This window comes from Aricia agestis, chromosome 9 (assembly GCF_905147365.1).
Source record: "Aricia agestis chromosome 9, ilAriAges1.1, whole genome shotgun sequence".
Lineage (NCBI taxonomy): Eukaryota > Metazoa > Arthropoda > Insecta > Lepidoptera > Lycaenidae > Aricia > Aricia agestis.
In genome coordinates, this window is record NC_056414.1 from 6,854,608 (window position 1) to 6,881,626 (window position 27,019).

At 39.5% G+C, this 27,019-nt stretch overlaps 1 protein-coding gene across 10 annotated transcripts in view; it reads right to left on the minus strand.

Annotated features, from left to right (window-relative positions):
- Window positions 1-25,853, minus strand: part of LOC121730503 (very low-density lipoprotein receptor) — a 326,868-nt gene extending 301,015 nt beyond the window's left edge. For 6 of the 10 annotated variants that reach the window (XM_042119572.1, XM_042119567.1, XM_042119573.1 and 3 more), the window contains exons 1-2: window positions 25,444-25,846; window positions 9,985-10,107 (exon numbers count right to left, since the gene is read on the minus strand). In XM_042119572.1, coding sequence (XP_041975506.1) covers window positions 9,985-10,107; window positions 25,444-25,579 — 259 coding nt within the window. In that variant the 5' untranslated portion in view covers window positions 25,580-25,846. Of the gene's footprint in view, window positions 1-9,984; window positions 10,108-25,443 lie in introns of all 10 variants that reach the window. The other 4 variants (XM_042119575.1, XM_042119565.1, XM_042119571.1 and 1 more) reach the window with 4 other exon arrangements.
- Window positions 25,854-27,019: the final 1,166 nt, after the last annotated feature.

The window sequence follows — 27,019 nt, forward strand, 5'->3', positions numbered from 1 at the left end:
AAACCATTAACCCTGCGGCCGAGGAAAAAGAAAAGCAGAACGAAAATGAAGAAAAGAAAAATGAAAATTCGGAAAATGAACCGGAGCACAGAAAAGCTGAAGAAAAACAGAAAAGCAGCGACATCACTTCGCTGGCGGCGGCGCTCACACAGGCCGTCCGCATGTCAAGAGACGCCCCCAGGTTTCTCCAAGAGCTTCCCCCGTTCGCCGGACATTCGACGGGGTGGCTCGGCTACAGGGCGGCGTACTACGAGACTGAAGAAATGTTCTCGCACACCGAGAATACTATGAGGCTAAGAAGAAGCCTCAAGGGAGCAGCCCTCGAAGCGGTCGAGAGTCTACTCATCAGCCAACCGGAGCCGCGAGCAGTCATCCAGGCGCTGGAAAGAAGATTCGGCCGTCCAGACACACTGGCGATGGGTGAAATACAGAAAATCAAGGCGTTGGGCAGGCTGAGTGACAGCCCGCGCGAACTCTGCATATTTGCTAACAAGATAGCGAATGTGGTGGCCACGCTGGAGACACTTAAAAAGGTACACTATATGTTTAATCCTGAATTAGTGAAAAGTATTGTAGAAAAGCTGCCGCCCATTCTGCGCAACAAGTGGTACGATTTTGCCGCAAGAAGAAAAGAAGATACGTCGGACTTGAAGAAGATGACCCTGTTCCTCAATGAAGAAGCCGACAAATGCAGTGCGTATGCGCTGCCCGAGGAGACCGAACCTCACCCGGAGAGGCCCCAGAGAAGAAGACTGGAACGGGCTTTCGCCACAGAGGTAAGTGGCAGGAAAAGGTGCCCGATGTGCCAGAACGAACACCACTTGACGGAGTGCAAGCAGTTCCTCGGGACCCCTGTGAACGAGCGCTGGAACATAGCGAAAAAGAACCGCATCTGTTTTCAATGTTTGCGGAGCAACCACCGCCGAGGGGGCTGCGGGGCAAAGAGGTGTAGTGTCAACGGGTGCGGCATGGCGCACCACCGCCTGCTGCATCACTCCAGACCACCGGCAGACCAGCAACAGCCGACGGCGCCGCCACAGGCCATGGAAGCAGGGGAGGCAGCGACCGTGGAAATAGTGAGCAGCACCAACTGCCTTCAGGAACGACAAGCCTTCCTAAAGGTCGCTCCGGTCACGGTCTTCGGCAAGAACAGCACCAGAATAGACACCTACGCACTCATGGACGACGGCAGCACAGTGACACTCATCGATGAAGACCTGGCGGAGCTCCTCCACCTGGACGGGCCTCGCCACGACATGTGGGTGCAGGGCCTCAGTGATACAAAGAAGTACGAAAACAGCAAAAAGGTAAGCTTCAAGATAAGGGGGCGCCACTGTAAAGAAGAGTACGGCGTGGGGAGTGCAAGAACAGTAAAGAAGCTGCTATTCACGCCGCAGAAAATTCGCAAGGAAGACCTGCACGACTGCGCGCACCTGAGGGGCCTTGAAGACCACCTGATGTACGAAAATGCGCGCCCGAGAATCCTGCTGGGTCAAGACAACTGGGAGTTGCTGCTGGCCCTCGAGACGAAAACGGGAAGGAGAAACCAGCCGGTCGCATCCCACACACGACTCGGTTGGGTGCTGCACGGATACAGGTCGTCACATACGCAAACTATAGCCTTCTGTGGCCACACAGTAGCCAAAAAAGAGGAGAAGACAGAAGACAATATGGAAAACATGATGAAGAGGTTTTTCGACCTGGAATCACTTGGGATCGAAGCCAGAAAACAGAAAAATGACCCAGAAGAGCGTGCGCTGGAGATACTTAAGAAAACCAGTCAAAGACTTCCTGATGGGCGCTTCGAAACCGCGCTGCTCTGGAAGGACGAGAAGGAAGTCATTCCCAACAACTACAACGATGCCTGGAAGCGTCTCAGGTCCCTGGAAAAGAAGCTGGATCGAGACCCGGGCCTGAAAGAAAAATACGAAGAAAGAATAAACAACCTGCTGGAATCCGGATACGCAGTGCCAGCACAGGAGCCACCGGCAGCAGGGAGAACATGGTACTTACCTCACTTCGCCGTGTGCAACCCAGCGAAACCAAAAATCAGGTTAGTACACGACGCCGCGGCCAGATCCCATGGCCGCAGCCTCAATGACATGCTGCTCTCCGGCCCCGACCTTCTTCAGTCGCTGCCAGGAGTCATCATGAGGTTCCGCCGACACTCTGTGGCGGTAACCGCGGACATCAAGGAGATGTTCATGCGCATCCGCGTCCGGAAAGAAGACCGGGACGCACTCCGCTTCCTGTGGAGAGGTAACGAACGAGAAGAAAAGCCGCAAGAGTACCAGATGGCGTCCCTTATCTTCGGGGCCACGTCATCGCCATGCACGGCTCTGTACGTAAAAAACAAGAATGCAGAAGAGTTCCAGGAAAAATATCCGCGTGCTGTAGCGGAAATCAAGAAGAACCACTACATGGACGACTTCATATCTAGCTTCCCGAGTGAAGAAGAAGCACTGGAGACATCGCAGGAAGTCGACATGGTCCACCGGCACGCCGGGTTCGAGCTGCGAGGCTGGACATCGAATAGCGAAGCCATACGCCGACGTCTCGGGAACGACCGAGACTCCAAGGAGGTCCCTGTGGGAGAAGACTGCGCGGACAAGACGCTGGGAATATGGTGGGAGGCGCATGAAGACCTGCTGCGCTTCAACCTGAACGAGGCGAAGATACCTCGCACCATCATGAGCGAGGAGCGGGCCCCCACGAAGCGTGAAGCCCTCAGTGTCGTGATGTCATTGTTCGATCCGCTCGGACTACTGTCACCGCTCACCATGCCCGCCAAGAAGTTCATGCAGGAGACCTGGAGGTACGGCACCGGATGGGACGAGCCCATACCGGAGCAGCTCGTCCCCAAGTGGACGGCGTGGACAAGAGATCTACAACAAGTAAGAAAAATAAAGATTCCCCGCTGCTACAACCTGCAGCCTGAAATGGTAAGCGAAATGCATACCTTTGTCGACGCGAGTGAAGAGGCATACGCCGCAGCTGTCTACATTCGTATGGTGCGCGAGGACGGAGCAGTACACACGGCGCTCGTGGCAGCCAAAAGCCGCGTAGCCCCGCTGAAGCCGACGTCCATCCCGCGCCTGGAGCTGCAAGCTGTTCTACTGGGTACCCGCCTCGCGAAGACTGTGGAGAAAGAACTAGAAGTCGAGCTGGTAAGGAAAACATACTGGAGCGATTCCCGCACAGTGCTGGCGTGGATACGCGCCGAGCCGCGGGCCTACAAAACGTTCGTCGCGCACCGCCTCGCCGAAATAGAGGAAACAACGAAAGTCAGCGAGTGGCGATGGGTGCCGACGAAAGAAAACGTGGCCGACGACGCGACGCGCGCCACACCCACGGACTTCGGAGCCGCCCACCGATGGTTCAGCGGGCCCGAATTCCTGAAAAAAGAAGAAAAATTCTGGCCGAAAGAAGGAAAACCGGCGGAGAAAACGGACACGGGTGAAGAAAACTGTTTTGTCGCACGATACATCGCGCTACAAGACAGTTTACCCGACATCGAACGCATAGGAAGATGGAAGACGTTGATACGAGCTACAGGTCGTGTACTACAGTTCATTGACCTCTGTCGTTCCCCGCGAGAAACCGTGGCAGCTGTGCGACAACGCACAAAGAAGAATAAAGAAAAGGACGCGGCCTGGGACTCGCGGCGATCGAAGAAAGGAAAATCCGCGACACGAATGGATCCAGTTACGCGAAGAAAATACGTCGCACTCGACGCACGGTACCTCACTCGTGCCGAGGCACTCTGGCTGCGCCGAATGCAAGAAGAATCCTATAGCAAAGAAAGAAAACGAATAGAAGAAAACCGTTCTCCAGCGGCGGGAGACCGCCTCGCCTCGCTGAGTGTCCACCTGGAGGAGGGCCTCATCAAGCTACGGGGTCGAGTAGCAGCCGCAGAAGACATCAGCCGGGAAACCAACAACCCGGTTATCATGGATGGCAGCCACAGGTACACGAAATTATATATCCAACAGATACACGAAGAAATGCATCACGGCGGAGTAGAAGCAACCGTGAACGAGATCCGGCAGAGGTTCTGGGTGACCCGGATACGCCCCACAGTCAAGGGTGTGATCCGGGCCTGCCTAGCCTGCCGCATACGCCGAGCCAAGCCGACGTGTCCGGCCACGGGCGACCTGCCCGTCGCCCGGCTGGCGCACCACGCGCGGCCATACACCTTCACAGGGCTTGACTATTTCGGCCCTGTGGAGGTCACCGTGGGCAGACATCGAGAGAAGAGATGGGTGGCCCTCTTCACATGTCTCACCATGAGGGCCGTCCACCTGGAGGTGGTGACGTCTCTCAGCGCCGACTCCGCCATCGCAGCACTGCGGAGGTTCGTCGCCCGACGAGGACAACCGACTGAACTATGGTCGGACAACGCGACCTGCTTCAAGGCCGCCGAGAAGGAGCTACAACAAGAATGGGAAAAGTATAAGAGCGAAGTCAACGCCCGCCGCATCAACTGGCGGTACATCCCTCCGTCCGCCCCCTTCATGGGCGGTGCGTGGGAGCGGCTGGTGCGGAGCGTAAAGGAGTCCCTGCGAATCACTCTACACGAGCAGCATCCGAGCGACGAGACCCTCTACACACTCCTGGTAGAGGCGGAAAACATCATCAACTCGAGACCACTTACCTATGTCTCGGTTGACCCCGAGGAGCCCGAGGCCTTGACCCCCAACCACATACTGCTGGGGTCGGGCTGCCATGTACCTGCTCCAGGAAGATTCGAAGAAGAAAAGACATCGGCGCGGCAGCTGTGGAAGCGCGCGCAGCACCTGGCAGACGTGTTCTGGCGGAGGTGGGTGAGGGAGTACCTCCCACTCCTCCAGCACCGCCGGGAGCCACATACCCGAGGCTCCGATCCCGCGGTGGGTGACGTCGTTATCATATGCGACTCGAACCTACCGCGCAACATCTGGCCACGCGGGAAGATCAAGAGGACATATCCAGGCAAGGACGGCGTGGTACGGGTCGTGGACGTGGAGACCGCGAACGGCCACGTTCTCCGGCGGCCCACCAAGAAGATCGTCGTGCTACCGGGGGTGTCGCCTGCGCGACCGGCGGGAGAAATGTGCACGACAGACAGTAAATAGTGTATGGACTATGGACATTTCAGTGAAAAATAGTGCCATTCAATGGGATGGGTTTAGAGCCAGTGTGGTAGTGCCGATTTCTGTAACCGAAAAGTGAGGGAGATAGTATACATCTCGAGCGGGCTATCCTTGTCCCAGACAAGGAAGTCCCGTGCAAAAGGGACAGCCAGAGGCGACCGTTATGTCAGGGGGCGACGAGGTAGTATAAATATAGGAAAAATAGATTTTTTTAATTATTTCGGTTACGGAGGTCGGCACGAACATGTTTATTATGTAAAATTATAGCTAAGAGAATTGTACAAATAAAACCAATGTATATTTTGTAAATTAATGTAATTTTCGTGGAAACTCAATAAATTTTCCTTCCAAGGGGGTGAGGCATGGAATGTTCTAGAAGCTGGGTACCGGGGCCGATATAAATATGGGTCGGCCGCCATAGTACGACACTCGCTCTCCAACGTTGCCCAGCTTCGGAACTACTGTGTGCTTGCTACCTGGAACAAGACTGAAAAAGTGTTTAAATTCATCTCCTCATCAAATAGTCATCATCATCATCCTCATTACTACAAGAAACGCTGACCTAGGCGATCTACGGGGAATTAGCGCAAGCTGTCCCCCACAATTACATTACAATTTACATGTACTCTCGTGTACTCACGTGTGCAGAGTACAGCAGTAATGACAATATGCCTAGAGCAGGGTTTCTCAAACTTTCGGTTCCACGAACCCCTGTGTATAATTTCCAGGTGACAGCGAACCCCTTACTAACTAAAGGAGAAAATAAGGTTTTTATTTTAATAAAAGGTAACTCATAAAGTGCCAAAATAAATGTCTTTCTAATATCAATGTGATGTGTGTACTCGTTTCTTGTCGCAAATGGATTCAATGTTGGGAGTAATTTTGGACAATTTTAACCTTAATTCTGACTCGGTATCAAGTCGATTTCTGTTTTTATTTTTTATCATGACCAGGTGCGAAAACCCACTCTAACATATTAAGTATGTTGTAGCAAAGAGTAAAAGAAAATTCACCGCTTTGCGTGAGAGTTCGAAATACTCTGCCTGTCTCACTGCCCAAAATTCTATCAAAGACATCCTTTTACAATCAGCTTAAAGAGCTTTCTACGGACATTGGCTTTTAAAATAGTTAATATATCTATTGACATTTTGAATAATGACTCCTGTTGCCACCATTACGTAAATCTTGTCGCGAACCCCCTACGGGTTCGCGTACCCCACTTTGAGAAACCCTGGCCTAGAGCGACTATCCGTAGTACTTGTGAATTTATTATCAATGCATTTAAATCCTATGTTCAACACAATTTCCTTTATTTATTACTAGATGACGCCCGCAACTCCGTTGCGCCTAAATTCATTAATCGCGCATGAACTGTACATTTTTCCGAAGTAAAAACTATCCTATGTCCTTTCTCGGGACTCAAAGTATCTCCATGCCAAATTTCAGCAAAATCGGTAAAGCGGTTCGCGCGTGAAGAGGTAACAGACAGACAGACAGACAGACACACTTTCGCATTTATAATATTAGTATGGACTAATTATTATTAATACACACTAATATTGTGAATGCGGAATTGTGTACAGACCATAAAGTTAATATAGGCGCTTTTATGCTTTAATTATTTGGTTTTGTATTATTATTTTAAAAAACTATAGGTAAGTATATTTAATCAAATAACACGGAAATGTAATGAACAACTAAATAACCATTAATTATATAAAAATCTGCAATTTAGTTGTTAATTACATTTCCGTGTTATTTGATTAAATATACCTATGGTTTTTTTTTTTAATAATTAGTTATATCCAAAAAGGTCCTCGAGGGGTAGTTTTAACAAAATGAACAGGGTTAGTATTAACGCGTCAATATTAATTGGTATTACAAGCCAGTTGGAGCTGTAATATCTGCCGATAGAGGTAAGTCGATTGCTTTGGCGACAGCGGTACACGATATCGGCAACACCATACCACCGAATTAAATAATTCCGAGGATCAGATTCAATTTTTGTTGCAAGCGATCCACCAGAATGCATAGAGCTCAGGGTGGATGACAGAAATGGAAATTTATGTTATTTGAAAGAAGTTTTTATTGTTATTTAACATTTGTATGTCAAAAAATAAATAAATTACCATTTTAATATTGTTTTGTTTTTTACTTCCATGGTTAAATGAAATTCTAACGAGTTTTGCTAGCGTTAATACTTACCCCGTCACTGTTAATATTTACCCCCGAAACGGGGCAAGTTTTAACCGCTGACTTTAAAAAAAAATGCGTCTCCCTTCGAATTAGATTTAGATGAATTTTTAGCTTAGTATATGAAAGCCATATAAATTTCCGTTACAAGTATAAAAATAATAACATAAAGTTTTCAAATTAAGAAGATAAATGACAATATTTAAAATCTGTTAGAACTAGCCCCCCTCTCCCCTACTTGTCTAAACGAAACCGAAATTGATTTACGTCTGTGTGTAAACATTTGTTTACGTATACGGTATACACTAACACAAGCATCTTTCTAAGAGATTAAATTGTCAACGTGCCGACAAGTGCTGACTAGACGTCAAACAGATGAAAGCTTCTGCTGTGATGTATCAGTTATCAACTTATCACACGTCTCTTTTTACCACGCAGTGTTACTGATAGTGACATCTCGCTTGCTCGGACCTTTGTTTCTCTATTCCGCTAGGTATATGTATGACACACAAAGTAACAGGCAGAGAGACAGACAGACAGCTGTGTATATTTCTGTCTGCCTGTCACTTTTCACACCCAAACTGCTGAACCGATATTTTTGCTGATTCATTGGTATAGACAACTGCTACTTTCGAGTCCAGTGCGCCTAGCATGCGCATAACGAGAAAACTTTGTCTACATGTTGTGTTTGATGGTATGTCACTTCATCTAGAGATTACTCGAGTAAAAATGTATGTCATGTTAGGGTCAATAGATTGTCATCAAAATCTATCGACATTATGTGAAAATCATTTTTTGTCAAATCGACAATATAACTACGACAATATAATACGCGTATGCTAGACGCACTGATAAAGGATATCTTTTTATCCCGGAAAAATGTAATAATTTATGAAACTTATAAAATAACTGCACCCTAATCTCTCAATAAATATGAAAACCCTAATAATCAATATTTTACGCGTTCCCGTAGCTATACGCCCATTTTCCCACACTAAAATCTTAACTTATTTAATGATTACTTAACTTTAATTTAATACATTATTTTAAAATCTTCATTAAATTAAAGTAAGGTACTCCTTACTTTAATTTAATGAAGGATAAATTTCTCCTGAGTGCGGTTGTTACAGTTCTAAAATATTGATACATTGTACTGAAAATAATATTATTTACTATGAGTAACTAATTAATGTTTTACTTCAAAATACACTTAATTGTCTTTATTTAGGAGAGAGATTTATACACATACAGGATGTTTAATACTCGCGAGCTAAGAAGAGCACGTTGTTTTGCGGTATTCTGAGGCTCCAGTAAGGCCTCACTTCTCAGCGTCAAACAATTTAATTACTACACTACAGGAATTTAGACAGCGACACATAAGGATTTATAATTAGATTTAGTCGTATAAGGGTCCCCGCAGATATACTGGCCGACTATCGTACAAACCACAGAAATAGATCAAGATAGAAGCGCCATGTCGCTGCAATTTGTATGAACACGAGCGTGTCACTTTTTTCATACCTACTGTGACGTCACAAGAGCGCTTTAGTGATGGGAATACCCGTACGCGCGGAATCGATTCGAAATTCGCTCTTGTGACGTCACAGTAGGTATGAAGAAAGTGACACGCTCGTGTTCATACAAATTGGAGCGACATGGCGCTTCTATCTTAATCTATTTTTGTGGTTTGTACGATAGTCGGCCAACTTTAAATTGTAAGTCTGCGGGGACCCTAAAGGTCTTAAAAAATTATTAATGTGCTAAAGCACATCTATACTAATAATAAAGCGGAAGAGTTTGTTAGTTTGTTTGTTTGAACGCGCTAATCTCAGGAACTACTGGTCCAATTTGAAAAATTATTTAAATGTTAGATAGCCCATTTATTAAGAAAGGCTATAGGCTATATTTTATCACGCTAAGACTAATAAGAGCGAAGAAATAGAGGAAAGTGTGGAAAAAACGGGGGGAATTTATTTGAAAGGGCTTATTTGAACGCACTAATCTCAGAAACTACTGGTCCAATTTTAAAAATTCTTTCAATGTTAGATAGCCCATTTATTGAGGAAGGCTATAGGCTATATTTTATCACACTATGTCTAACAGGAGAGAAGAAATAGAGGAAAGTGTGAAAAAAACGGGGGAAATTATTTGAAAGGGATTATTTGAACGCGCTAATCTCAGGAACTACTGGTCCAATTTGAAAAATTCTTTAAATGTTAGATATTTTGCTTGGCTCCTTTTACATTTTGAAATGTTTTTGGTAGGATATACTTTATATGATATACTTACCTTTGTTTATATCATAAGTCATAACATCGCCTTAGAAAAAGTTCAGACAGACGTCGAATCAAGTAAAGCAAAATAACACGCAGTAGAATAATGATCAAGCACGCGGAAATTAACAGGTGTCTGTTAATTTCCGCGTGCTGTACTATCAGAGAAATTATTTCACGTAGATCTTAATTGGTTGGGTTATGTAGAGTCAAGGTCTGGACTAGGCTTGACATAACCAGTTAACAGACTAAATAACGAATGTCGACTAGGCATTTGACTCAATCTGATAGTAAACAAAACGACCTGTAACGCCCTAGGAAACGTCCTAGGAAGATAAGCCGCCCTGGCTTATCTTTCTTTTTTCAGACACTAAATTAGGACTTACCTTTTTTGCATTCGGCGATGTTTTCGTCGGAGTTGTCGCCACAGTCGTTCTCTCCCTCGCACACCCACGCGAGCGATATGCACTTCCCGTTCGCACATTGAAACTGCTTCGCCGTGCACACGTCTGAAACAATGATGAAGAACTATGAGGAACACCGAACAACTAGATTAATTATAATATTATGATTCGACAACAATACATATTATTATTATTATTTATAATAATATGTTTATTCTGAAACAATGATGTTCAATAATAGGAACACCGAACAACGATTGCGATTTTACGAAGGCTTTAATTAAGAATCCAAATACACGTAACCTTTTTAATAAGCCCTTGCTACGAAAGGCATGAAGTAGCCACTAAACACAGTCAGTATACAGCCTTTATAAAATCTAGCATCTAAGACTGGTTTTATTACCAACAAACACCATTGTTGAAAAAGACAAACTTAGCTTGCGCTTGGCAGAATTGCGATAGGTTCTATTGTACCCGCAACCCTAGATAATATACTTACCTTTTTTATGGGGAAATGCTTAACGCATCCCCGGCAGATTGGGGACATCGGCTGGAGTATGTGGGACTCTCCGAGGAACTATCCACTAAAACCGCTAGGGGTCACCATGGGGTTTTAGTGCGTAGTATACTTAGAGTCCGAAACAATAGTTACTATGTTTTATGATACAATATTTAATTTACTTATTTTCAACCATCTAATCTTGATCTATCAATATCAACACAATTTAATCTGCCTACAATACAAGCCCAAGAATGTATGAAATGTATTCGTTTTATTCGCAAAACAAAGTCGCAGGCGAAAGCTACTGAACAATATAAATTAAAGCGTCGCGTGCCGTCCTTATCAGTACAAATTATGAATGCGACTCGTTGTACCACAATACAAAAACAAACAGTAGCTTTACTCTGGCGTTTTCTTATGATTAAATTCAGGTTACACAGAGGCAAGTTACAAGCTCGCCTAATAAAGCTGCACTCTTTTGCGCTCTTATTTTGTCTGATCTAATCACGCTTATGTGTGTATTCTCCGATTTTGGCTGTCTAATATTAAGATATATCGCTTATAGCGATTAATTCATCAAGCCCCATACTTGAATAATATAAATTATATTGTGTCTCGTTTTTCAACGGGTTAAACCACCTTTTGTACGTTTACACTTAGTTTATATGATAGAAATCTAAATATAGAAATACAAGTAGTGCTCTACTCCCCGCTCAATGTAGAGTTGCGGCCTGCGGGTACTATAGAACCTACCGCAATTCTGACAAGCGCAAGCTAAGTTTGTCTTTTTCAACAATGGTGTTGGTAATAAAACCAGTCTTAGATGGTGGGTTTTATAAAGGCTCTACAAACGAGCTCTGTGTCCACTGTCCTGTATGTTTTGGTAGTATAAAGTATTTTCATTCATACATTCACGTTAGTCTACTGTATATTCATAATATGTATTCGTACTACGTCGCATATTTCTCGTACATTTACTACATTCTACACTCGACAAGGACGTAAAGGGAAACGCTCACTAAATTAAATCGCGCTCGAAGATACAGCTTGTTTATTGTCTATATGTTTGGGTAACACAAAATTATATAGGTGGTATTGTTCGGGTAAGGATGTAAGATGCAAAATATGATAATCATTTCAGTTTATAGTCTTGCTTGTTCTGTAAACGTATCCTTTTTTATGGTAGAAACCTAGGAGCTCAATGATCCCCTTTTTGACCAACTTATTAAAAAAGAAAAAATACTTGACAATTTTTGCTAAAAAGATATATACAGCCGAACGTATTACCTCCTCCTTTTTGGAAGGCGGTAAAAAAATGGCCGCGTACGAGTTTTTTAGGTCGGTTCTTCTAGCCGGGTTCGTTCCCGAACAGGTGGTAGGCATCGTAGACTTTCCAGAAAGAGTTTACTTCGTAACCTAGTATTTGGATTTTTTACTTGATTATTTTTATTAATGTTTAGCTGCGCTTTTTTGTTATATTATTTTATGTTAAAATAATACATTACAAAGTTACAAGTGCCCCCAAAGTGATAATGCGCTGCATAGAAGTTTTCGAAATTTTTCGGCAACGATCATATTTCCAGAGCGACAGTAGACGATATTGCATTTTCCAATTGCATTTCGTTTAAGATACAATATGTATTATTTTTTTTATTTTTTTTTTAAATAAGGGGGCAAACGAGCAAACGGGTCACCTGATGGAAAGCAACTTCCGTCGCCCATGGACACTCGCAGCTTCAGAAGAGCTGCAGGTGCGTTGCCGGCCTTTTAAGAGGGAATAGGGTAATAGGGGAGGGTAGGGATGGGAAGGGAAGGGAATAGGGTAGGGGATTGGGCCTCCGGTAAACTCACTCACTCGGCGAAACACAGCGCAAGCGCTGTTTCACGCCGGTTTTCTGTGAGAGCGTGGTATTTCTCCGGTCGAGCCGGCCCATTCGTGCCGAAGCATGGCTCTCCCACGTATAAGTATTAGTCAAAGTTCGTCGTGATCACAGGTCGTGATATTCCTGTAGCTTTTGTAACACGGTCATTTTTCACGGTCATTCATGCGCATTATTAATTTTGGAGTAAGTACTTACTGTATTTTTAATTTTATACAGTGACCCCATTATAGGTTACCGATTGAACTATGAATTGGACTTTTCTGTATTGAGTCCTCCGAGATCTCCAAACTTGTAAACTCGGCCCTCAATAGTTTTGATAGCACTACACAAGATATCGTTTTCCAAGTAGCAATAAATCTTAACTTTGGTTCCATTCGGCCATACATTAAGCTTTCTTTTGTTACTGATAATGGCTACAATGATACAAAGCACATCGGAAGTGTATTATGTTCTGATTTATTACAGCTTTGTGAGTTGCAAAAGTTTGCGCACAATAATATAGCTGGGTGTAACAAAAGTAAGTGATAGTAGTTAGGGTGTGTATATAATATGTCGCTTTAATAATTGAGAATTCATTGTAAAAGTCTTTTACAGTGAATTCTCAATTATTCACTGTACAAGACTTTTACACTTCAAGACTTTTACAATTCACTGTAAAAGACTTTTACAGTGAACTCTGAAAGATTTTATCACTTATTAGTTTTATTACAGCCTGCATACACGGTAGGTCTTCATACTAGAGTCATTTTTTTATAATTAATAATAATACTTCTTAAATTTACATAGTTTATTCAATTTGTTAATATTGATTTTAGTTAATTAATAACAACTTATATACGTCCTAAACATTTAGCCTATCAACATAAAATATTGGTTATTCAATGAAAGCCTTATTGAAGGGATGTATTTCTATTTTCTATAGTTTGCAGAACATTAATAAGTCTTCCGAATATTGTACACATTCTAAAGGACTGAATATCCGAGTACGAATTTCTACATTATACATTATATTCGTAAGCTCTTTATAAGAACTTGCATAAATAAGGTTAGAAATATTAACTTGTCAGACGAGGTTAGTAAAGGTGACGCCCAGGACGTTGATAAGAAAAAAATAAATATGTTATAAACATCTAAACATATTTGTCTAACCGCAAAATGTTTATGCCAGACAAATATTGAGAACGCGTAGTTTCAGAACAAATTCTCCTGAGTGGCGTCAATGTAAATAATGATTCATATTACACAACTCAATAAAAACTACACGCCCGCGCCACAGCCACTGAATACGAAATGAGTATAAAAGAAATTAAACAAAATGCCTAGAATAAATAAATGAAAATGAATAAAAAAGGAATGAAAACAGAAAATGTTATATCAAATGCAAAATTTTATTAACTTCCACGGTTTAAAACGAATTAGAACAAAATCATGGAAATAAATAATATTGTATTGGTTATAAGGAGGATAAGTCATGATTTATAGAGATATCATTCATTCCAGCTAAACCAAGTACTGCAGAAGTCATTTAAAAGAAAATAATGACTAAAAGTTTGGAGGAAACGGCCATTTTTATTCCTCTAACTCGCAAGGTCTCGGGCCCTGATCGAATTTATTTGGGATCAGCCCTGGAGGTATAACCTGTCCAATAAACATCGACCCATTTAAGATTTGTCGACCCAAATACATTATACGGAAAACATGTAAAATACAAGTATATGCCTCGAATTGGGTCGGCATTGAGCACATACATCAAAAAGAATATTTTCCAGCGTAATGGGTATCGGTTAATACTTAGTAGCATATATTTTATTCATGGCGAGACTTGGGAGATGATCAGCAGACAGCGTACGAATCGTACGATCGAATGGTAAGATAGGTTAGTAATAATGGAACCCACATCATAAACTCAAATACATAAAAATCTAAAAAACGAAAAACATTTATTTCTTCTTCGAATAACAAGTCTGCAATGGTGTCCCCTTAAATTCCATACTGAAATACAATAGCCAATAACATTTTAGATCATTTTCATTATGAGAGCTCTAGATGCTAGGAATCTAGGCCCTAGACGTGGACAGCGAGATTGAAGTGCTAATTTATTTAATTGATTATCTGAAAGGCACTTCATAGCATGACGGACAGTGCGGGCCTGACAGCCAATCTGTGAGAGGACCCTTGTTTGAGCCATTCAGCGTCCGAGGGACTGACCCCAACAGAATTGTATTTCGATGACTAGGGACATTTTTGTTTTTTTTAATTAACCAGACAATGATTTTAAACGGATTTTTTTTATTGATGGTGATGGAGTATGTCAGAGCATAATTTTGATCCTTCGTCAAGTGATACTTGATCAGCTATTTAGTCTTCTCTACCAGAAGAGGTCCTCCGAGGGATGTGTGTAGCATTTTTTTTTTGTATTCCTAGTTACTATTTATTATGTAGGTACTAGCTTTGTATTACCAAGTGCTTTGAATAACTATTCAAGAAAAAAAAATTGAGCAAGAGGTAATATTGCTCGAAATATTTTTTTTTATTGATAACCGCTTAAAAATCTGTATTTAGTAAAAATAGACGTTAGTTTATGAATTATGTATATTTAAGTACTTTTTTAAATATAAAAAGACTTAGAAAAAGGCATGATAATTTTTACGTTTAACATGAAGTGGAGATAAGCCTAGCTCTCCATTTTAGGTTAATTTAATTATTCTTGAGCGCCTACTAACTTAATAAAATAACACGGTTGTTTTTCGTTACAAATATATTATTACAGGTGAAATCTTTTCATTATCTAAATTGAAGCACCTACTTCACTTAGCGAAATATACAACAGAAACTTGATCATAATGTTTTCGGAATGAAAATCAACTAGGAATAATAAGTAGATAGTGAAATAATAGTTGTGACATCGTGTTATTATGCAAGTGTTCATTTGGCACTCTAGTTACTCACTTGGTTAACTAAAGAATTAGGGATTATACAAATTGTTATTATTTTTAATCTAGAAAAGAAAGGCCTTATATTGTACTTATACAATACAAATGAAATCAAAAAATCAACAAATAAATCAGCCTCATTTTAAACAATATGTCTTAAAAATCCCAGAGATGTTTAAGAGATATATCTAGAATCTTATATAATATTTTACCAGCCTCAGAAGATGGATTAGCCAAGATACTGTTAATACCGCCTACATTATAATATCAATCACTACTGAGACGCGACCTCAAGTCTGCGCCCCGGACACACTCCGTCAGTATTTGGACAATATCATTTTGGGTATTACAGATCTCACATAAGGGATTGGGAGCTTTTCCCATAAGAGGATTATACAAATTAGAAGAATAGTAATGACGCTAACAACAATGTGTTTACATAAATATTTTTTGCGTCGAATTCTCAGACAAAATATGGACGATATTTTGGGTACCATCCCATCCAAAAATGGACTATACTATGGACTGGAATAATCCAATCCGTTATGAATGCAGTTATGTTCTTTATCATTCATTTTCATTTAGAAGAAGACTGCATTCATAATTTAACAAAAAAATTTAGGTGGGTATAGTACAGAAATGCTCAATATAATCTTAATAGCGACGAAATATGATTTAATATTCCACGCTGAACCCATAGAGGCTGAGATTCGAGGCTTTGAAATAGGAAAGAATTAGAAGCAGAAAAGAAGGAATGAGAAGAACATTTTCCGAAGCGTGGGACAGGACAAAATTTACAAGGTAGAGGAGCAGCTGAAACGTTAAATAGCTCGGAAGACATCGATATCCGATAAGAAAGCGATACGGTTCAAATCGGAAACTGGATAAATACTCTGCAACTGAGCTGAGTTCCTGTGGTGGAATACAAATGAAGCGTTTATCCCCGAAAGCCAATTTGTATGCAAATTACAGGTCCGTTTAACTATTCTCGTTAGTTGCTCATTTTCAAAACGTCTGCTTTTTCTACCTTTTAAATCTAATTAGACAATGACCGCAGATGAAGGAAACGAGACCCATTTCAGTATTTTTTGTGTTAAAGAGATTAGTGGAAGTTCATAAAGTAAGTTGAGATTTTTAGATCTGAATAATATTATGATCATTGTTTAGAATTATTGTTATTATACTATCAGAAAGATTGATGAAATTCAAAGGCAGTAATTTGGTCAGACTGGAAAATATTACTGCTAAGATTGAAAAAACGTATATGAATATGACTCAACTTCTCTGATAAATATGGTACATTCACAGAAATCAATGATAAACATAAAATTTAATAATCGATTCAAAATTACGAAAGACCAAAAAGCAATACACAATAAATAACGGAAGCGACTAAATTAAAACATGAAAAGTTGTCCAGTGAAACGTTTAGAATGCGACCGTGTGGAGCAGAGGAACACCGTATTTTGTTGACAGCTTAACTATTTTACTCTATTAACATATTCGGAGTCGCATCATGCTGGAATATTGCGCTGAATTCCCGCCTCAAAACATTCAGTTATTAGAATTGTGGAAATACAACCGACACTTTTTCAGTGGCACTATTTATAAGAACTACATTCCCTTGCGCGAAATGTCATCTAGACGCAGGCATAAGAATTGTAAAACAAGCCTACTTCTAGATACCAATATCCATACTATCCATACTTCCATACTAATATTATAAATGCGAAAGTGTGTCTGTCTGTCTGTCTGTACCTCTTCACGCCTAAACCGCTAAACCAATTTTGTTGAAATTTGGCATGGAGATACTTTGAGTCCCGGGAAAGGACATAGGATACTTATATTCCCGGAAAATGTACGGTTCTCGCGCGATAAACGAATTTTGGCGCAACGGAGTTGCGGGCCTCATCTAGTTTTACTATATCTACGAGTACATTCTTAAGATTATACAGGGTGTAACAGACCAAAGCGATAATAATGTAGGTTGCGTATGAGTTCAGTGTGAAAGAAACAGCGCTGAAAAACAAACTATATTTTTAACTTTAGCATGGGCAAATTCATAACGCTGGGGGTGCTTGCCCATACAAATATTTATCTGCTACTGTACTTCTTTCTCAGTGAACTCTATAAAAGGGACGTATATAGATACATTACAAACACTGTAGATGGACATTGACTTTTTTTATGAAATAAGGGGGCAAACGAGCAAACGGGTCACCTGATGGAAAGCAACATCCGTCGCCCATGGACACTCGCAGCATCAGAATAGCTGCAAGTGCGTTGCTGGCCTTTTAAGAGGGAATAGGGTAATAGGGGAGGGAGGGGAAGGGAATAGAGGAGGGCAGGGAAGGGAATAGGGTAGGGGATTGGGCCTCCGGTAAACTCACTCACTCGGCGAAACAAAGCGCAAGCGCTGTTTCACGCCGGTTTTCTGTGAGAACGTGGTATTTCTCCGGTCGAGCCGGCCCATTCGTGCCGAAGCATGGCTCTCCCACGTATATCACTTTTGCTATTTTGATAAACTTTACAATAATTGTTGTAGGATCCAGCACCTGAGGCTCTGTATTAACAGTTCCCAATACTTTATCGGTACTTGGTACTTCTTTCTGGCAAAATTTTTCAACTAACAGGCTAACGAAGAATACTAAAATGATTTTAATTCTTCAAGCCCCATAAGAGCACCGGTGATCGTGACAACAATAGAATACAATAGCAATTCCTGGAAACTGTGATCGATAATTTGATATCCATACCAATAAGATATTATAAATACGATAGTGAGTCTGTCTGTCTGTCTGTCTGTCTGTCTGTCTGTCTGTACTTTGTTACCTCTTCACGCCCAAACCGCTGAACTGATTTTGCTGAAATTTGATATATATGATAACATTTTTTCCAAGAAAAATGTACGGCTCCCTTCGCGATCGATCAATGCGTGTATTTATGTAATAAAGCGTATCTGTTTATTGCACAAATACGCAGATAAAACCACAAGAGACCACGGTTACCGCAATCAGACGGTAGTACAGTAATGTCTGTGCTCTCACTTATGGACGCTGTATGCAAAGCCAAGAGGCAATGAATTGGTTTAATTGAACCAATAAGACAATAGTCAGGAATAGTTATCTCCAATTCCTTGACTAAACATCGTGAAGCTATCAACAGTCAGGTATCGAATGTGCTAGTAATTACTACTCCTGAATATCAAGTGTGAAGGTATCCTTACTAATATTATAAATGCAACGTGTATCGGTTTGTTGCCTCTTTACACTTCAACAGCTGAACTGATTTAGATGAAATTTGCTATTAAGATACTCGAGAGATAGGAAAGGATATAGGGATAGTCTTTGTTGCGAATAAATGTACTGTTCCCGAGCGATAACCGAATTTCGATTGCAACGGAGTTGTGGACGTCATCTACTTAATTCTAAGTAATTTGATATAATATATAGGTCCACCAGAATAGAATGGCAAATTTTGATGGCAGATTTTCAAAAAATATCCTTGATCATTGGATAATTTTCTATATTTGCATGATTCACACACAGAATCAGCCGGTAGGAAAAAAAGGATCAAAATGTTTTATTAGACCTGTAGTTACATAGTTATTATTAGTTATTTGATATACATAGTTAGATTACTTAGTTATTATTAGTAGTTAACTTAAACTTTTTATCTGCATTCTTAGGTCCATGCATGAATTTTAGCTAACTCTTGGATAAATATGCCTTATTTTATTACTTTCATAATAGTTACAAGAATTATTGAGAGAGATAAAATTATAATAGTTGGTATACTTTGTAATTTAGTTACATTTAGTAAGACTGTAATATTATATTTTTATTTAGAAGTGTCTTGTCTTATTCTTAGACAGATTGGTTCATCCACTCTAGAATGTTAGGTTTTATAGAAAAGGTATATATCTGAACTTCTAAAGTTTAAAACTAACTGCTCCAAAGCCGCTACTTATTGAAAATACTTTCATTGTTTCGCCGAGCAATTCAATCGCATTTTACTTAGAAGCTTTTCTCATAAAGATTATCTTAACATCAAAACAACTCTAAAGTTTCTAGATCATTTCATTATGAAAACTTTGTAAATAGTAGACTTTTCTATATTGCAAGCTCATGGATGACTCAAGCAATGGATATAGAATAATCAAACATTATATAATATATTTAGACCCAATTTCACCAACCTCTGTTTGTTAAATCCTAACAAGGCATTACTTAACGGACCTTGGAAAATTAAACAGACTGTTAAAATACTTATGTCCCACAGTAAAAATTTAACAGCGGATTAGTAATTAGTGAACAACGAGTAAATAACATTCAATTCGTTCGTTCTTGTTATAAGGCGACAAAATTGCAATGTACAAGTTTAATACGACATGTTGGCTGCAATGTGTCATTTTCACCTTATTCGTATAATACGTTATCTGGTAGATAATGCGACCAAATTAAAATATCACTGATCGCATACATTTGTTACACGACAATAGTTCTTTTTAATTTACCAGGTTAATAATTATTACCTGTCAAAGCTGAAAACATGAATCATGATACAAACTTTTATTTACTTATTTCGGTTTGGTAATTTTGATACAAGTCAGTGTATTTGCAATGTCAACGAAAATCCAAGGGCTGAATTTTTGACAAAATGAAAATAAATAATTATGCATAACATTAAAAATAATAAATAATATGTAAGGATGTGGCGAAACATGGCGGAAACACTCAAAAGTCAAAACAGATTCTTTTATTGATATTGGATATTGTCTTTGAAAGTTGTTGTTTTGACTATTATAACGGCCTGTTATATATTTAACGGACCTCCCCAGCAGGAATTAAAATTTAACACCGTGTTAGGCGATTTGACATGACATTAGCGTATGGTGGAACGCTCAATAGCTCTAACAGGCCGTTAACTGATTTAACAAGCCATTATTTATTTAACATTGCTTGATGAAACTGGGTCTTAGACACCAATTATAGATGACGCCTGCACTCGGTAGCGCCAAAATTCGTTCATCGCTAGGAACCCCATATTTTCTATGTCCTTTCCCGGGACTGTATCTGAATATCTTTCAGCAAAGTCGGTTTTAGCACTCCGGGCGTGAACACACAGACAAACAGACAGATACACTTTCGCATTTATAACATTAGTATGGATTTTACTCATAACTTACAAGAAAAATGTTCATCCAAATCTGTGTCTTGTATTTTGCATATCTCAGCAAAAACACATCGTTAACCTTCTATGGGTCTCGCATGGCAGTGCCAGGTCAAACGACAGACGTTTCCTCGTTAAAAACTATGGTAACTTTATTTTTCCCTGACGGACGGGTTGAAATTGAGGACATGAGTGAATAAAGTGGGTAACTAACATTTTACAATAAACGAGCAATTACTCATTTTTCCCCTTATAATCTGAAGAAACCTTGTTACTAACCTACTACATCATCAAGCTTACACATCTAGCTATACAGTATAGGTACATAGAATCCATATTTTTTTTTATTTCAAATCATTTGCCCGGTATAACAGCCTCAATTTATGCAAAAAAAACTTGAGAGGTGTCAAGGGACACCCGAATTGAACGAAGTTATATACACTCAAAAAAATTATTTTAAAAAAGCCATCTATTGACGTCCAGGAATAGGTACCTACTTACAATGCGTTGCTAATTATTAAAAAAAAACGCCATACAGTTGACGCACAGGAATACTTACTATCAACGCTCTCTGTCCCTAACATGCAGGTAAAAAAATGTCGAGGTCAAATCAAGGTCAAAATATCGTTCCGTCTTCAGATTTGCGCCGAACGCGCGATAAGGATCTTCGTTCCAAAAACGCCTGTTTCCAATTTGTTAGTTACCCACCTCATCCATTCTAATGTTCGATTGTAAACTCTTCCGTAAATCGAATGACGCCACCGTAATAACTCTAGGACCAAATGTGACGAGTGCAATTCCTTTTTCATTTTTCATGTCGACGGTTCCTTTGGGCAGAAAGCCGGTTTTATTGCCTCACAATTCGTTTGTGCTCTTTTCATCTTCTTACTTCTATTGCAAAATCAAAACTGAAATACTAGCGAATATGTATTGTGTACCTTCAATGTTTACAGCAGGAAGTTTCACAGTGAATATTGGACTAGCTGAGGTAAAATGAACTGCAGCTGCTCTCACTGCAAACTTATTATGATGACCACCTGAACACGAAAATCTGTCTGAAAACAAAGATATACCTCAAAACTGTATCAAAGCATCTAAAAAATATTTTATCTGATAGCGATGATAACATTTTTCAATGGTATTTTCCGAACGAACACGACCTATTTTCTCTTTCGACCCTTAATTTCACTCCACAAAATACCCAAGAGTGCTTTATTTGAAAAATGTATGAAAGAATACCGCAAAAGCGAACGAAATTACTACTGAAACTTAAAACTGTATTGTAGCATTAGCCCACTCGGGCTCGCTCGGAGATGCTAGGAATATTTTATCAATGTAACAGCATGATAAACAAGAAGAGTTTTGAATTGGCTTCGAGCCACGCATCTATTGAACTTTGTACTGTTTCAGGAAAATATGATAATATCTTCAGTTACTTTCGGATGTTTATGTATTTTATTTTGGTACTTTGGCAAGATGCGCCGATGTGTATTTGCTATTTGGACGCTAATTGAGTATTTGTGGATAAATTAAGATTTTAGGTACAATGTGCGCATAATGTCTGGCATTATGTCACATTAATGAATCTTTTAACATACTATGTAGTATGTATGTAATTTTTCGTAAGGAATAAGAATAAGTTTATTTTGACAATCACACAACATAATATAACATTACTACAAAAATACACAAAGAAATAAAGAACACAAATATTACAATAATATTAAATTGTGTGGCGTCAAAACTGGACCCAGCTCAGCATTAACAGCGACTACAAGTCTGCTGTACTGGCTTTCTGCTGGGACCAAAGGTGTGACATCACAAAATAAATTTTTAAGGCTAGCAATAAATCAAAATAACAAAAAATTAAAAATATGAGTGGCAGTAAGGGTATGTATGGCTGGTCTCTGGTATTAGTAATATTTTACTATCAAAGAAATTGATTCATTGGCAGATGGCGGATACTTTGGGTCAGGTTATTCTATAAAGCTACAGATAACCATTAACATTGATCTGACATAATCCAACCGAATAACGTAGGTGTAAAACGTAAAAAATATCCCTGATAGCACTTTATTTTATAACGTCACTACGATTTCCAAATTTGACTTCAATTTTTCGTTATTTTGCTAGTATAATAAACTAGAAGACGCCTGCAACTCCTTTGCGCCAAAATTCGTATACGCGCGGGAACCGTATATTACTCCGGCATAATAGGTATCCTAAGCCCTTTCCCGGGACGCAAAGTATCTCCATACCAAATTTCAGCAAAATGGGTTCAGCGGTTTGGGCGTGAAGAGGTAACAGACAGACAGACAGACACACTGGCGCATTCATAATATTAGTATGGATCTCACAAGCTTAAGTATGCTAATATCATAAGCTCTAATGTACGATAACTCCAGACTGAACCAGGCAGCCGGATAATGCGTTTAGTATCTTTAATTATGAACTAACAAACCATAACTGTATGTTGCTTCCTCGGTTAGTTAAAGTTCGCTTTAGATTATTAACTACTTTCAACGATATTCAGTTACATTATACTTCCTAATTAATATAATTACTAGCTATTTGACCGAGCTTTTCTCGGTATTCGATAAATCACGAATAAAATGACATTTTCTAAAAATGATTCCTAGCTAGATTGATTTATCGCCCCCTATATACTAAATTTCATGAAAATCGTTGGAAGCGATTCCGAGATTCCAATTATATTTATATATATATATATATACCTATATAAGAATTGCTCGTTTAAGAAAGATATAAGAATTAAGATATGTACCATCGTTTTTGGTAAGATATTATTATTGTAAGCCCGTTTATTAGCTACTACTATATAATAGTTGTGTTCTTTATCTATGTGATACTCCTTCCTTACTGATAACACTTTGCAATTACAATGTTCTCTTTGAAGTTTTGTTCTTTTACTTTTATAACACGTTATATATGTATGTATAATTAAAATATTATCTATTAAAACTTTAAAATTGGTCTTCCATGTTAGTATATTATAATTACCACTTCTTTATTGATTTAAAAATATATGTAACACTATTCGCAATTTTTTTTATTTAATAAAATAAAAATATATTATAGATTAATAAAAAAATCCTAGGAGCGTGTGTGAAATACAACGCGAGATGTGAATATATTACGTGTAGCTGACAATTTGAACAAGTGCACGATCCAATTTACAACGTCATCCGTTGCGCGGAGGCTTAAATAAATTAATTCATCAATCGTTTGTGTTTCCATGTCACATACCGAAGTTATTTGGTTTGAATCTTTTAAATTGGCTCCCAATTTCCATGTTTTTCTGATCTTTCAGTTGTTTACCTAGTTTGTTCCTAAAATTACTGCTGCTGATAAGAAGAATGCGCGGAGAAATTATACCATGACATAATTTGGCTAAGTTAATTTTGTAATAATTGAGTTCACTTGAACATAATATAAAGTTGTGTCTAGTAGGGGTTTAACAACAAAAAGCTAATACGTCTAATTCTGTAAGCGCAAGGTGGATACTGTACCGTACAGCTAGAATTACGAATACGAATTAGAGACGGCCAACTCGGTTTCTCCCCAAGTGTTCCCCGAAATCCCCCCAAAATTTGAGTTTTCAAGAAAAATCCCCCCACAAATTATAAAAGAAAAATTTTGTTCATTATGAATGGGAATTTCACAAATGGATACGATGAATGTACACTATTTCTGCAATAGCGTCCAATCTTTATAGAATCAGCATCTTCGTGAGCTCCTTGATCATTTTTATGGTTCCGTAAGTCGTAACCAAAGGGTAAAAACGGGCCCATAGTACTTAGATTTCGCCGTCTGTTCCCAGATTTTTTCCTCCAACAATCCCCCCAAAAAATTGTTCCCCCCAATTTTCCCCCCATCACCTAAAAAAACCCCCAAGTTTGGGGGGATTCCCCCCAATCTGGCATCACTGTAGAATTAGGAACTTATTTCAGTCTACAGAATAGTTATTATTTGTAATAAAGTAATTTAAAACATCCATTTTATCCGTTACATACAATGTTACGTTATTAATTTACTCAGCATCATAAGAACACAAGCAGAATATTATCAGACTTCAGTAGCCCATTACACTATTAACAAAATTAATTTCGTTATTACATTTACAAATAATTTCTTCAAATCAAACGTAAATAAATCAAGAAGATCACAAAATATAATTGGTAGGGTCAAAGAACTGGAACGTGTCGGGTATATTATTTCAACTGGCTCCCCCCGACCCCCCGCTAAGCTTACCTGTTCAAACAACAATACACGTGTAGACAATACACATTTTATACTGATAACAAACTTAAGTATTAATGATGATAGTAGCAGCAATAGTAGTAACAGTAATAAAAATTTAAGTAGTTAAAATAGTATTAATGATATTCAAATAAGTAGTTAAAATAGTATTAATGGTAGTAATATTCCCGTCTGTAATACACATTGGGATTTGGGCATTTACAAAAAAAATAAAAAACTTGATTGTGCAAGTTGTTACGAGAGATGTAAAACATAAAATTAAAACAACGATCACAAAAAACTAATTTGCATAATATAACCTTAATGACACCAGTGTTTCTGCGGATTACCACACAAATTACAAACAATACGGTCTACGAAAAGTGGCGTGATTCCTTTATCTTATCAATCAATGGCAAAAATAAAATTGATAAAAAGTCTTCATTATCTGGTAAACGTGAAATGTAAACACCACGTAACAAACCTGTTTTGATAGTAGATGACATTCTACATTATCGTACGATACAAATTAAAAATATTCATAAAATAAACAGTACGGTTCGGTTAAAAATCAACGTTGACAGTGTCTTGTTTATTAATAGTCAAGGATACACTATTCATAAGCGTAAAGATACGTAAACATAAAATGATTGTTTAATTAATTATTCAATGTTGATCAAGGTGTACTCACTGCCAGGTAGGACTCCAGTGGTGTTGTTAGCGGACACTCCAATTGTTTTGAAATAAACAGCACATAATACCAAGTACCACCACATATTGGCACAAAATTTGGGGGCTGCCCGTCGACAGCCCTCCAAAATGAACATTATTTCAATCCGAAGTAACTTTCGATAGGTATCGAGAATCTCTCACGATTTACACACAAACAATTTCTCCGTCTTCTTTTTATTTCACCACTCGCACCACACTCGAATCCTGGATTTTAGTCACTGTCTACGTTGATAATTACGAGTAATATGCGATAGACGGACGATTTCTTGCTTCTCGATCGGAGGTTTCGTCTTTTTGAGGTTATTTTTACGCGCTACTAGTGCGAGCGCGACGGCGAATGTCGGTCTTGTTCGAGCAAGCACCGCACGGGGCAGGTGTGCGGCACGCGGTGCTCGGCGCCGCGGAGAGATGGCGCTAGTAGCGCGAGCGCGGCGTGATGTTGTTTAGTTTCGGCGGGCGAGCCGCGGCACTGCGCTGCTGATTCTAGAGATTTTTCCAACGCATCGCGTGAGCGATGTGTCAAATAAAGACGTGTACTCACTAGAGCGATAGATAAGAGTCTAAAACTATTGCGAAGTCAGCATGAACATAAAGACGTTAAAAATATAGGTCGCGTTCACGAGAAAGATGGACCTATGGTGGATTTTATAGTAAAGATGTAATAAAAATACCACATTGTTACATTAAATAGTTAATTTATACAAAATCTTTTAGGATTACTACTAAAACAGAAATAATAAAATAAATTAAGAACAGAAACATATTGTGATAACAAAACGATGACGTAGTATTAAAAATGTAATTTAATCGCAAATACTTCACTAATTAGCCATTACTTGTTTAGCGATAAGGATTTTAAAGTTCCAGGTTTATTAATCATACTCGTAGTAATTAATAAGTGATTCGCAATTAGGTATCAAGCAGTAAACAAGAATACACCCTACTATTGATATATTGAAAGTACTATTTCACTATTTGTAACCAAATAGTGAGGATTCAGCTTTAAAAGAGGCAAGGATGCGCGCGCATCTTCCCAGCTCAGAGCTGCCAGAAGACGCGGGGGCGTGGCTGTTATTGACAACGCACAAACACTGATAACTGATAAGAGACAGACAAGTTCATCTGATGAGATGAAGGTGATTCTAGACGAGCCTCGCAACCCATAAAAGGCGGTGAAATGTGTCTAACCAACCATAAAGGAATTCTAAAGACCAAAAAAGAAAGTATTACTGTTCTCAGACAGGGTAATATTTCGTTTGGGAATGGGAACCATTTTAATGTCGTCTAAATCAAGACTAATACATTATATGAAGTAGATAATAAGTAATAAAGTTTTTTTTTAAATAAGCCTATAGTGTTCCACTGCTGGGCAAAGGCCTCCCCCAGGATCTTCCACTGTTCTCGCTCCTGCGCCACCGATAGCCAGCCTGGCTGGTATGCCTCCTGGCTGGTAATAAAGTTTAATGAAAAATATAATGTTTAATCAGTCATAATTACATGTAAATCGGTTTTCGAAAATCGAAGTAAAATTTTTG